Genomic DNA, 10,924 nt, shown 5'->3' with positions numbered 1-10,924 from the left:
ATAATAGATGCAGTGGTGAGAAGTAACAAGTAAATGACTTCCTGAATTTCCATAAAATATTTAAAGTGCAAAGAGGTTCTAAAGAAATGATTAGCCGGTAAGGACTCTTTTCCGATAAACGCGAAAGCAGCACGATTCATGACTTAATAATTGGCCTATTAAACATTCAACTAAGACACCTATTTCAATGTCACATTTAAGGTTGAAAATAAGAAGCACTTTCTAATTAGGCTACTAAATGTGTCCAGATGTGACCGTATGTGCTATAGAAAATACAGTGCAAAATAATATCTTTGGACACTTATATTTTAATTGTGCACATCTGAGTAATTACAGTGACAGTTCATGCAGTGTTCATAGAGTGAGAATAGCCTGTAATATTGTAATTAATTATAATGCAACAAAAAGATTGCATTTCGTGTTTTTTTAATATATATGCATAAAACATAAAAATGTAGATATGTGTGGTGTAAATACAGATGGTTTAGGTAGTTTTAAAAGATCTATAGTCTGTGTAACGACTAACGAGTCTTCGAGACTATAATACAATTGATATCTTTCAGTAGGATTTAACTGGTCTCACAATAACTGCGCTGCCACTGGATGCTGTGGTGTAAAATCCGTTCAGAAACTGGTTCTTCAGTCTGTGCAAAAAATGAACGTGTCTCACTCCAGGGCCATAGCTGGAGAACACGTGCGACACCTAGAGGCCATTAGAGACAACAACATTTAGTGTGTACTTGGAGCAGAGCATTTAATAAAACTTTACAATAACTACATTTGAATTAACCTTAATAAAGCAAAAACAATGACTCATTAAAAAATGAACAAATAATTTACTAGTAACTATTTAAAGATGCACTATGTAGCTTTTCTGGGGTCTTCCACATACTTGTGTCAATAAACAATTTATTGCTTTAAATGAAATAGTACACAATACAGCATTAAACTTGGCTATATCCAGCAAGACAAGCAGGTGACACCATCAAGCCAAATTACTGGTCAGATCTGTGGAGAAGCAAGTCCGCTTACAGAAAGAATGTGTTCTCACAGTGATTCTGAGCATTAAAAATCATCTTTAATTGAATAAATAGATGGATACTTTTAATGCCATCCTGTGGAACATTCCAGACAAAGTGAACCTCCTACCAGAAAAGTTACATAGTGCAACTTTAATTAATACCCTAGCTCCTAACCATAAACTCAAAATTATTAATCAACAATTTGTTCATTCTGAATTATATCTCTGTTCATGCCTTCTTAAGGTGCAGTTATTATAAAGTGGTGCCAAACGTTTGAGTAGTGTGCAGAAACTCACTTCCTTCCATTTGTGATTGCGAGAGTAAGCACCACGTTCCTCAGTGGGGTTAAATGTGTGCTCAGCAATGACACTAGTTTTGTCTGCTCCCAGTAACTTCACATGAAGCTGATATATGAAATCATGAAGAGAGCTTTCTTCATACCTAATAATAAGAATATATTTTAGAAATCAAAATGAGCATATTTAAACACACTATATCTACACACCAGTCTTGGATCACAATTTCAGGTCGATATTCATCAAGTAGTTCCTCCCACAGTCCTTCAGCCTTCAAGTCGACCATCTGCTCCATAATATGCCAGCTGAGAAGGGAAAAATAAAGATTGGCCTTATTACACAGAGCAAAACATTGACATCAAATAAGTAACTACCATTGAAGAGTACTAGGCAAAGTAGTGTCTAACCCCTGGTCCAAGATAACAAATGAAAAGGTCTATTATGCTGGGAAGATAGATATATGGCCACTCAAATGTGCAGATACATAAATGATTAAAGGTGTACTATGTAACTTCTGGTGTAGATTACTCAACTCCAGCAACTATCCCTTACTCGACAGTAGCTTGTCCCATGGCCTACATATAAATGAACATAGCTAACCTGCTATCTGCCGTGTTCCAAAAGTGGAAGTGATCATGGGCATGCTTCTGGCTCCAATTCAATTTCTATTGAAAAACTGTCACTCCTCTCTTTTTAACTGCTGGTGTCAAGCTCGTAATTGTTCTCATCATATTCATATAAATCTGCAATACATGATGCTTGTGTTTTTTATTTGGCTAATTATCCGTACAACAAGATATAAACATCAATAACAGAACAATGTGGCACCTTCTTTCCCTAGGGTTGCTCACACTAGCATTAGCAACAGGTATGATTGACAGCGTTGCTAAGCGTCCACCCTCTTTAAACATTACCTCCAACATCCTTGCTCCGGATTGCCTCTTTGGTTGCTATGATACTCACTGTTGAAATTGCAAATATGGAACTTTGCTCCCAATTAGACCCTATAATTTCCTTGACAAGCTTTATTTGGCTGGAGCCGAATGCTATGGGTGATGTCACACTCCCTTAGTCCACTTCTTTATACCTTCTATGGTTTATTCTCTGATCCTAAGGCTGGCGGTTTGAATCCTGCTCTCGACATAAACATTGTTGTTAGAGGGGTCTGATTCACTGACCCACAGGTTGGCTCACACAAATGAATGCTGTTATTGCGTCCTTGGGCAAAACACTTAACCAACCTTTCCCCCAGTGTCTGCGTACACTGGAGAGAGTGAGAGATTGCTTTGTCTAGAATGTTTCAGAGTATAGCATTAAACCAAACCATCTTCACGGAGCTAAGTAGGACACTACCAGGCATACTTACAGGTCAGATTGGTGGAGAAATAACCCTACTTATAATAAGAATATATGTTTTGTAAGGAATTTATTAGCAATAAAAACAGCTGCAGTTGAAAAACTGAAAGAAAGTAAAACTTAACACAGTGCTGTGTAACATTCCAGGCAGAGAAATAACATCTCCATGGAGACAAGCAGGTGCTACATAATGCACCTTGTCCCCATAGAGAAATAATCAAAAAGTGGATTAATTGCTTCTAATTCTGCACCATCAACCACTGAATCCAGTAGTCATAACAAACCTATATTTAGCCATAGCACAGACCACAGCTCCTTTGGGGATTCCACTCAAGTCAGAGGGAATATCCTCTGTGCTCGTAGTCCAGTCACTGAAGTCTCCTGCAAACAAATAAAATGGTATATACAGTACCAGTCAAAAGTTTGGAGACACTCTCTCATTCAGTGTTTGTTTTTTTCCTTTATTTTTTTCTACTTTCTACATTTAAGATACATATGGAAGACATAAAATATATAAAGCAAGATATATGGAATTATGTAGAAAGGAAAAAATAGTAAATGACTCTATAAATCTTTTTTTATACTTTATATTCAAATCCTCAATCCCTTTGCATGGTCAAAAAATATTTACTAGTAGAGTTATTTAACTTTTATAGTATACTTATTTAAATTTTTTAGTTGCTACATAATTCCATTTATCTTACTTCATATATATGACGTCTTCTGTGTGTTTATGAAATGTAGAAAGTAGTAAAAATAAACGAAAAAAAGCAATTGAATATGAGGGTGTGTCCAAACTTTTGACTGGTACTGTATTTTTTTTTTTTTTTTTTTTTTAAGTTCAAATTTTTTTTCTGGAGCATTTCTTTCATATACTGCCTTACCTTCTATAAATCCAGGAATACAAAGACCCCGACGAGGAGGCACTTCAGACAAGCCCCCTTCACCGGACCCGCTGTCATGACGAACCGCTGCAAAAGAGGAGAGAGAGATAGGGAGGACAAACTGGACATAGACAGGTGAAGAATAATTTTCACTTTTAAAGCCAAATGTGATTATTATTTGGCACATTATAGTTTATAGTAATTTTATTTGAGTAGACCGCCTTACCTCTATGAAAAGCTTTACAGTATAAAATTTTACTATGGATCAGACCTGGACAACTGAGGGATTATACAGCATAAACATTGTTGCTCAGGGAGTAATTCAAGAATGCTGGATTGGCCAATTCAATGTTTATTTAGTGTTGAGTGCTGGTTTGGTCCAAGTTCAAATCAGACTTTTAGCAGCTGGTTGCACTCACCACCACTTTCTTTGCCAGTAGGCCTACAGCAGTAATGCTACTATTAAAAGCAACGAAAATATAGGAAAATAGCGTAGTTATTTAAGTTATTGAAGTTATTGAAATCAAGTTAAAGTGAATGCAGCCACATACACATGCATGAGTATATGAAGCCAAAACTAAGAACAAAATGTCGTCAAAAAGCAATCTTCAGATGTGCATAATGTACCGTAGGGAGATGGATTCTTCAGTAAGTTTCTGTTGAACGGTTTGGCTTCATAAACAGATCTCCAGTCCACGTTGTCAGGCATCGGCGCGCCCTGCAGACCCCACTCATCCTCGCACTTCTTCTTCCACTCCCCGGAGGACATGCTTCTATGGGTTACTCTCACAAATACAGTTTTACAGTCTTGAGCTACACATTTTTTTATTCTTTTATGCTGAAATGAACTGCGCCACACGCCACGCCCATTATCTTTAACATGGCATCGGCCCCGGTCACTCTTAAAGGAACAGTGGTCCTGGCATTATGACTTTATTACAAGTACTGTAATCCCGCTCTCTGATGGTCCTTCTACTGTATTAAAAAGCACAAACAGCTGGGCTAAATCTTCTCATTTTTAAGTATAAAAAGAAAACTAGTCATCTGATCAGGTTAACCAAATTCAGATACAATAGAGATATTTCATTTTTACATTAAACTTATACTTGTAAATTATAACTTGTCTACTGCTGGTGGAATGCGTGCCAATGTTTTGTTGTTGTTTTTTTTCTGTTGTATTGGATTCCACCTTTGACAAAATTGGTATCACAGTTATAGCAAATTCATACCACAAATTAAAATACAATACTGCTTTCTGAGGCGCAAGTGTGAAGCACCAAATTCTGGGCCCTGGGTACAAATCATCATCATGGACCCGCAATACATGTTGTCTAATGAAAAATGCACATTACGGACTGTTAGGGGCCCCTTTCTGCACTGTGCACTGGGTAAACAGTACCCTTTACCCTCCCAGTCAGACACCCCTACTGAGACTTAGGAGAATGATATGCAGCTGACCACATTTGATTGGGTCAGTAGACTTGTGTGTAGACCTACAGCATGTTTGAAAGTAACTGATTCATTAAAAGGTGCAAAATGTAACTTTTCTGGAGAAAAGTCTGTCATCTTGTCTCCATGGAGATTGTATTGCTTCACCTGGAATGTTCCACCTAACTATCTTGCTTTTGTTTCATTGTGGGTGTTTCTATTGCTCAAAAATACCCGTCTCCACTCCTCCTCTCTTCTGATCTGTAACTTTACCCACAGATAAAGAATGTAGTGCTGTAGTATGAAACATTTCAGGCAAAACAGAACAGCAAGTAGTGAACCCTCCAGCACGTTACATATTGTACCTTTAATGAAATAACAGCACTATAATTATAACAGCTCACACTCCCCAGCTCAAGATAAAGGATGTGATACAATTTTAATCCAACTTGTTTCTCTTTTATTAACCACGACTTTGCATTCAAACACATTTTGGCTTGACAAAGTGCAGCATACTGATCAAATTAAACCATCTGTGGCAGCAGTGGCTCATTTATTTGGGTTGATCATCACTGAGCTCCCTGTGAACATTGTGTTCCAAAATCCATTGAGAAATTGGTTCTTCAGACGGTGCAGGAAGTGGACATATCTGACACCAGGACCATAGCCAGAGAACACGTGGGACACCTAGAGGACAAAAGACATAAAGGCAAGGGAGAATATTGTGAAATTCAGTATATATTCTGTTTAATTACTGTAGATATTGGCTAGAGGTGAGCAATGTATAAAAAACACTATTACAACAATATTAAAATAAATAAAGTGAATACATGTTTATATTCTGAATGGGACAGGATGGGACTGACCTCCTTCCAATTGTGTGAGCGAACGCTGCGGTCCTCCCAGGGGTTCACTGTGTGCTCTGCGATCACTGTAGATTTGTCAGCTCCCAGTAACTTCACATGGAGCTGGTAGATGAACTTATGCAAACGGCTCTCCTCATACCTAATCAATTATAGACATTTGAGCCATCATACACCTCCTAGTATATCAACTGACACTTCATTAGTCGTTGTTTGTTTAATTAGTGACACATGGGCAAACATACCAGTCTTGGATCACAATTTCAGGTTGAAATTGATCAAGTAGTTCCTCCCACAGTCCTTCAGCCTTCAAGTCCACCATCTGCTCCATTGTAAACCAGCTGAGAAGAAGATAATAAAAAGCCAAGTTAACAAAATGAAATAACACACATCACAACATGTTATAGGGACATCTCCTGGTGAAAGTGACACTGTACAACTGATCCATAGACACAAGTGTGAAAGTATTATACTGTAGAAACAGAGAGAGAGAAAAACTAATTACAAATGCCTGTATAGCAGAAATACTTATGGTTAAGATTAAAACCGTAGACTGTATATATAGATTCTTTATACAGTCTAAGGTTAAAACTGTCATCACTGAATCTAAAAGACCAAACCTGAGATAGTAAGTGCACTTGCCTGGCCTGAGGCAGGGCACAGATCACTGCTCCTGCTGGAATGTGACTCCTATCATAAGGAAGGACCTCTGAGCTGGTGGTCCAGCCACTGAAGTCACCTGGCCAACAGTGGAACAGAGCATTATTGATGTGTGTGTCTCCACAAGGTCATTGTTTGGGGTGCATTCACATGTATTTGGTCCCTTTTTTAGGCACAGTTTAAGACCATATGTAGATTTGGCTTGATCCAGTTCTAGTCCCGTTTTAGGCCTGGTTTGATCTTGGTTTAGTTCTGCATTTAGTCTGAAGTTTGATGTGGTGATTGTGCAAATGTGAACACACCCAAAATGATTAACTCAAATGTTGCTCAAGTAACCCCTTTGATGACAATTTTTTATAAAAAAAAAAAAAAAAAAGTTAAAGAAAAATTCAAATCTGTCAACTGGACAACATTTTGTCCAATTGACAGATTTGAATTTTTCTTTTAATATGGATCATACCTGAACGACTGAAGGATTACACAGACATCTTTCATAAAAAAAGGTTACATAGAATATTTAGTCTATGCCAGATGCCCTTCCACATAATGCAAAATTCTTACCATCAGGTATAAAGCGTGGAGGCCCACTGTCATATTCTGTCGAACTGCGTTCAGGTGGTGGACAATCCTTTGTTACCCCTGTGCACAAATCAGAAACAAATAGAATTTTAATGACACCAGAATAGAAACATTAACACTCCCTATTGATGCTGACAGGTCTCCTCCAAGTTCATATTTTAAAGGCCTTTCATTTCCCAACTCTGTATTTAAGTGAGGCTATAGTAACAAGCTGACAGCTACAGGTGAATCATGATAATTGATGAGCATGGGAGGTTTGCATAAGCTGATAAGACCAACAAGCAGCCACGGACTCAAACCTGCCTGATGACAAGCTCATTTTACTATAGTATGCTACAGGTCCCAAAATTATATTAACAATAGTTTAGACTCTAAAAGACTAAAAGTCATGCCCCTTTATTGCTTTAAAGGGATTTTTTAAACGTACCGTAGGGAGATGGATTCTTCAGTAAGTTTCTGTTGAACGGTTTGGCTTCATAAACAGATCTCCAGTCCACGTTGTCAGGCATTGGCGCGCCCTGCAGACCCCACTCATCCTTGCACTTCTTCTTCCACTCCCCGGAGCACATGTTGCTGCTCTGTACAATGCAATGGGCCATTTAACTCTTTCCAGTTAAAAGCAAACTCTAAAATCTGTCCACTGGTCAAAAAAGTTGTAAGAGTGAAGACGTTGCTCATCCAAGCTACTTCTTCAGCTCTGGTCAGCTCAGTGGTGGTCACTGCCTTATATCTGCCTGAAGGGAGGAGCCAACTACACCAGGGATCACCAACACTGTGTCCGCGGGCGCCAGGTCGTCTCCAAGACCTACATAAGTCCCCCGCAGGCCGGTTCTAAAAATAGCACAACTCACTAATGAGCTGCATCTAAAATTATTTTTTATTCTGTTGCTTTTTTTTTTTATCACCCTTGCATTTATATATATATTTTTAAAAAGACAATATCTTAAAAACATGTTCATTATATGTGAATCATGTCTTCACATAGATGATTATCATTAATCATTATTAATAATGTATTACTAAAGGCAAACTGAGCAAATGTGTTACTTCAGAAGAGCGTATCAAACTGGTAGCCCTTCGTATGACTCAGTGCCCATGAAGTAGCTCTCAGTCTCAAAAAGGTGAACCCTCAACTACACTGAAACTGAAAAGACCTATTTTTTACAGCTTCTGTTTGTAGGCTAGGTCTATTGAGCTATACTAAGTGTGCACTGTGCTCGAGTCATACTTAGCATAGTCATTCAGGCACCTAATAGCGCCTATTAGGTGTTTTCACCCTTATTAACATCCTGGCTAGTCCTATTTTTTTCTTTGTTTGATTTGGGGCTGAGGATGGAGTTATAGATAGAGGATAGTTGATGTCTAAGGCCCCCATTCGGGTTGAAGGCAGGATTGTCTCTACTAACAAAATTGCTTCTTTAACGCCCCTCTGAAACCATTAGCCTCATTTTAAGGCACCCCACCAACAAATTGGTATCGATACGTGGATGACAACTGGACTAAAATCATAACTCAAGATCTGGAAACCTTTACTGCACCTATTAATGCTGTGAATCCAAACATCAAGTTCACACGGGAAGAGGCCAAGGAAAACAAATTCGCCCTGTTTGATTGTGCAGTAACTACTATTACTATGGATCAGATCTGGACGACTGCTCGAAGACCAAACCTGAGATTGTACGTGCACTTGCCTGGCCTAAGGCAGGGCACTGATCACCGCTCCCTTTCGGATGCCACTCAAATCATAAGGAAGGACCTCTGAGCTGGTGGTCCAGCCACTGAAGTCACCTGCCCAACAGTGAAATAGAGCATTATTCATGTGTGTGTCTCCAGAAGGTCATAGTTTGAAGCGCTTTCACACTTGATTGGTCCTGGTTTTGGCACAGTTAAAACCATATGTAGATTTGGCTGGGTCCCTTTCTAGTCCTGGTTTAGGCCTGGTTTAATCTTGGTTTAGTTCTGGGTGTAGTCACAAGTTTCATGTGGTGATTATGAAAATGTGAACGCACCCAAAATGATTAAGTAAAATGTTGCTCTATTCACCCCCCTTTGGTGACTAATTTTCATGGAAAAAGTAAAAGAAAAATTCAAATTTGTCAACTGGACAAAACGTTGTCCACTACAGGCAAGGCAAGGCAAGGCAAGTTTATTTGTATAGCACAATCCGTACACAAGGTAATTCAAAGTGCTTTACAGAATAAGAAAGACATTAAAATCACACAAATCAAAACATAAATAATCACAAATAATCATCATAAATTCACCATTAAAAGAGAGGAGTGCAGAATAAAAACCTTTCAGTCGTATGCACAGCTGAACAGAACCGTTTTGAGCCTGGATTTAAACATGGTCAAAGTAGAGTCCTGTCTCACATCTTCAAGAAGACTGTTCCAGGTTTTAGCTGCATAAAACTTAAATGCTGATTCCCCATGTTTAGTCCTGACTCTGGGCACCAGCAGGAGGCCGGTTCCTGAAGTCCTCAGTGTGCGAGATGGTTCATATGGCACTAACATGTCGGACATGTACTTTGGACCTAGGCCATGGAGAGATTTATACACAAGCAGAGCTGCTTTAAAGTCTACTCTTTGAGCTACAGGAAGCCAGTGCAGAGACCTGAGCACAGGACTTATGTGCTCGTACTTCCTGGTTCTAGTCAGGACCAAAGCAGCAGCGTTCTGGATGTACTGCAGCTGTGTTAAGGCTCGTTTGGAGAGGTCAGTGAGCAGGCCATTACAGTAGTCTAACCTACTGGAGACAAATGCATGGATAAGTCTCTCTAAGTCTGGCTTTGACAGTATACCTTTGATTTTTGCAATGTTCTTTAGGTGATAAAAAGCTGCAGATGTTATTGATTTGATGTGGCTGTTAAAGTTCAAGTCTGAGTCCATATTACCCCTAGATTTCTAGCCTGAGTTGAAGGTTTTAGAGAGACTGGAGGTGACTGCTGACACTTTCTCTATGTTTCTGTGGGCCAAAGATGATGACTTCAGTCTTGTCTGAGTTTAGCAGAAGAAAATTGTTTTGCATCCACACACTGATCTGTTGGATGCAGTGGCAGAGTGAATCCACTGGTCCATATTCACCTGCTGCCAGTGAGACATAGATCTGAGTGTCATCTGCATAGTTGTGATTGGACACATTATTGCTGCGTATTAACTGGCCTAACGGCAGCATGTAGAGATTGAACAGCAGGGGTCCCAGGATTGAACCCTGGGGCACCCCACAGGTCAGGGACATTTTATCTGATATACATTTTCCAATTTCAACAAAGTACTCCCTGTTTTCAAAATAGGACTTGAACCAGTTTAGTGCCGTACCAGAGATGCCCACCCAGTCCTCCAGTCTCTGTAAGAGGATCCCATGATCCACAGTGTCAAAGGCAGCACTCAGATCTAACAGGATCAAGACTTTGCCTGCATCAGTGTTCAGGCAGATGTCATTTGTAACCTTGATAAGAGCAGTCTCAGTGCTGTGGTGGGGTCTAAAACCTGATTGGAAGACATCAAAGGAGTTGTTAATTTCAAGGAAGTTAATAAGCTGTTTATAAACAACTTTTTCATGGACTTTGCCTAAAAAACGGCAGATTTGAGATTGTTCAATATTGTGGCATCAAGACTGCTCTTCTTTAGGAGAGGCTTGATAACCGCAGTTTTCAAAGCGCTTGGGAATGTTCCAGATTGAAGTGACATATTAACTATGAGAGTGAGTGGTGATAGCAAACTGTTGAGCACAGAATTTAGAAATTTATTGGGTAACACATCGAGGCAGCATGTAGATGAACTCTGGTGACAATCTCTTGGACAGTTTTGTCAGTTACAGGTGCAAAGTGAGTCAGC

At 39.2% G+C, this 10,924-nt stretch overlaps 1 protein-coding gene and 1 pseudogene across 1 annotated transcript; both read right to left on the bottom strand.

The window, feature by feature from the left end:
* Window positions 1-295: 295 nt before the first annotated feature.
* Window positions 296-4,430, bottom strand: LOC117381283 (F-box only protein 50-like). Its single transcript, XM_033978217.2, has 6 exons — window positions 4,186-4,430; window positions 3,559-3,645; window positions 2,959-3,055; window positions 1,528-1,623; window positions 1,319-1,463; window positions 296-703 (listed from the first exon to the last, which is right to left on the bottom strand). The coding sequence occupies exons 1-6, from the start codon at window positions 4,325-4,327 to the stop codon at window positions 560-562; spliced, it is 711 nt and encodes a 236-aa protein (XP_033834108.1). The 5' UTR covers window positions 4,328-4,430; the 3' UTR covers window positions 296-559.
* A 1,075-nt stretch (window positions 4,431-5,505) lies between these two features.
* On the bottom strand, window positions 5,506-7,678 carry LOC117381282 (F-box only protein 50-like; annotated as a pseudogene).
* Window positions 7,679-10,924: the final 3,246 nt, after the last annotated feature.

Source organism: Periophthalmus magnuspinnatus, chromosome 14, assembly GCF_009829125.3.
Source record: "Periophthalmus magnuspinnatus isolate fPerMag1 chromosome 14, fPerMag1.2.pri, whole genome shotgun sequence".
Classification (NCBI taxonomy): domain Eukaryota; kingdom Metazoa; phylum Chordata; class Actinopteri; order Gobiiformes; family Gobiidae; genus Periophthalmus; species Periophthalmus magnuspinnatus.
This window is presented reverse-complemented; position numbering and strand designations above follow the sequence as displayed.

Excerpts from the sequence above, each read along its gene's own strand:
- LOC117381283 (XM_033978217.2), bottom strand. The coding sequence starts at position 4,327 with ATGTCCTCCGGGGAGTGGAAGAAGAAGTGCGAGGATGAGTGGGGTCTG. Across the intron at positions 3,056-3,558 it reads TATTCCTGGATTTATAGAAG|GAGACTTCAGTGACTGGACT; the intron begins GTAAGGCAGTAT and ends ATTTGTTTGCAG. Across the intron at positions 1,624-2,958 it reads TGTGCTATGGCTAAATATAG|CTGGCATATTATGGAGCAGA; the intron begins GTTTGTTATGAC and ends TTCCCTTCTCAG.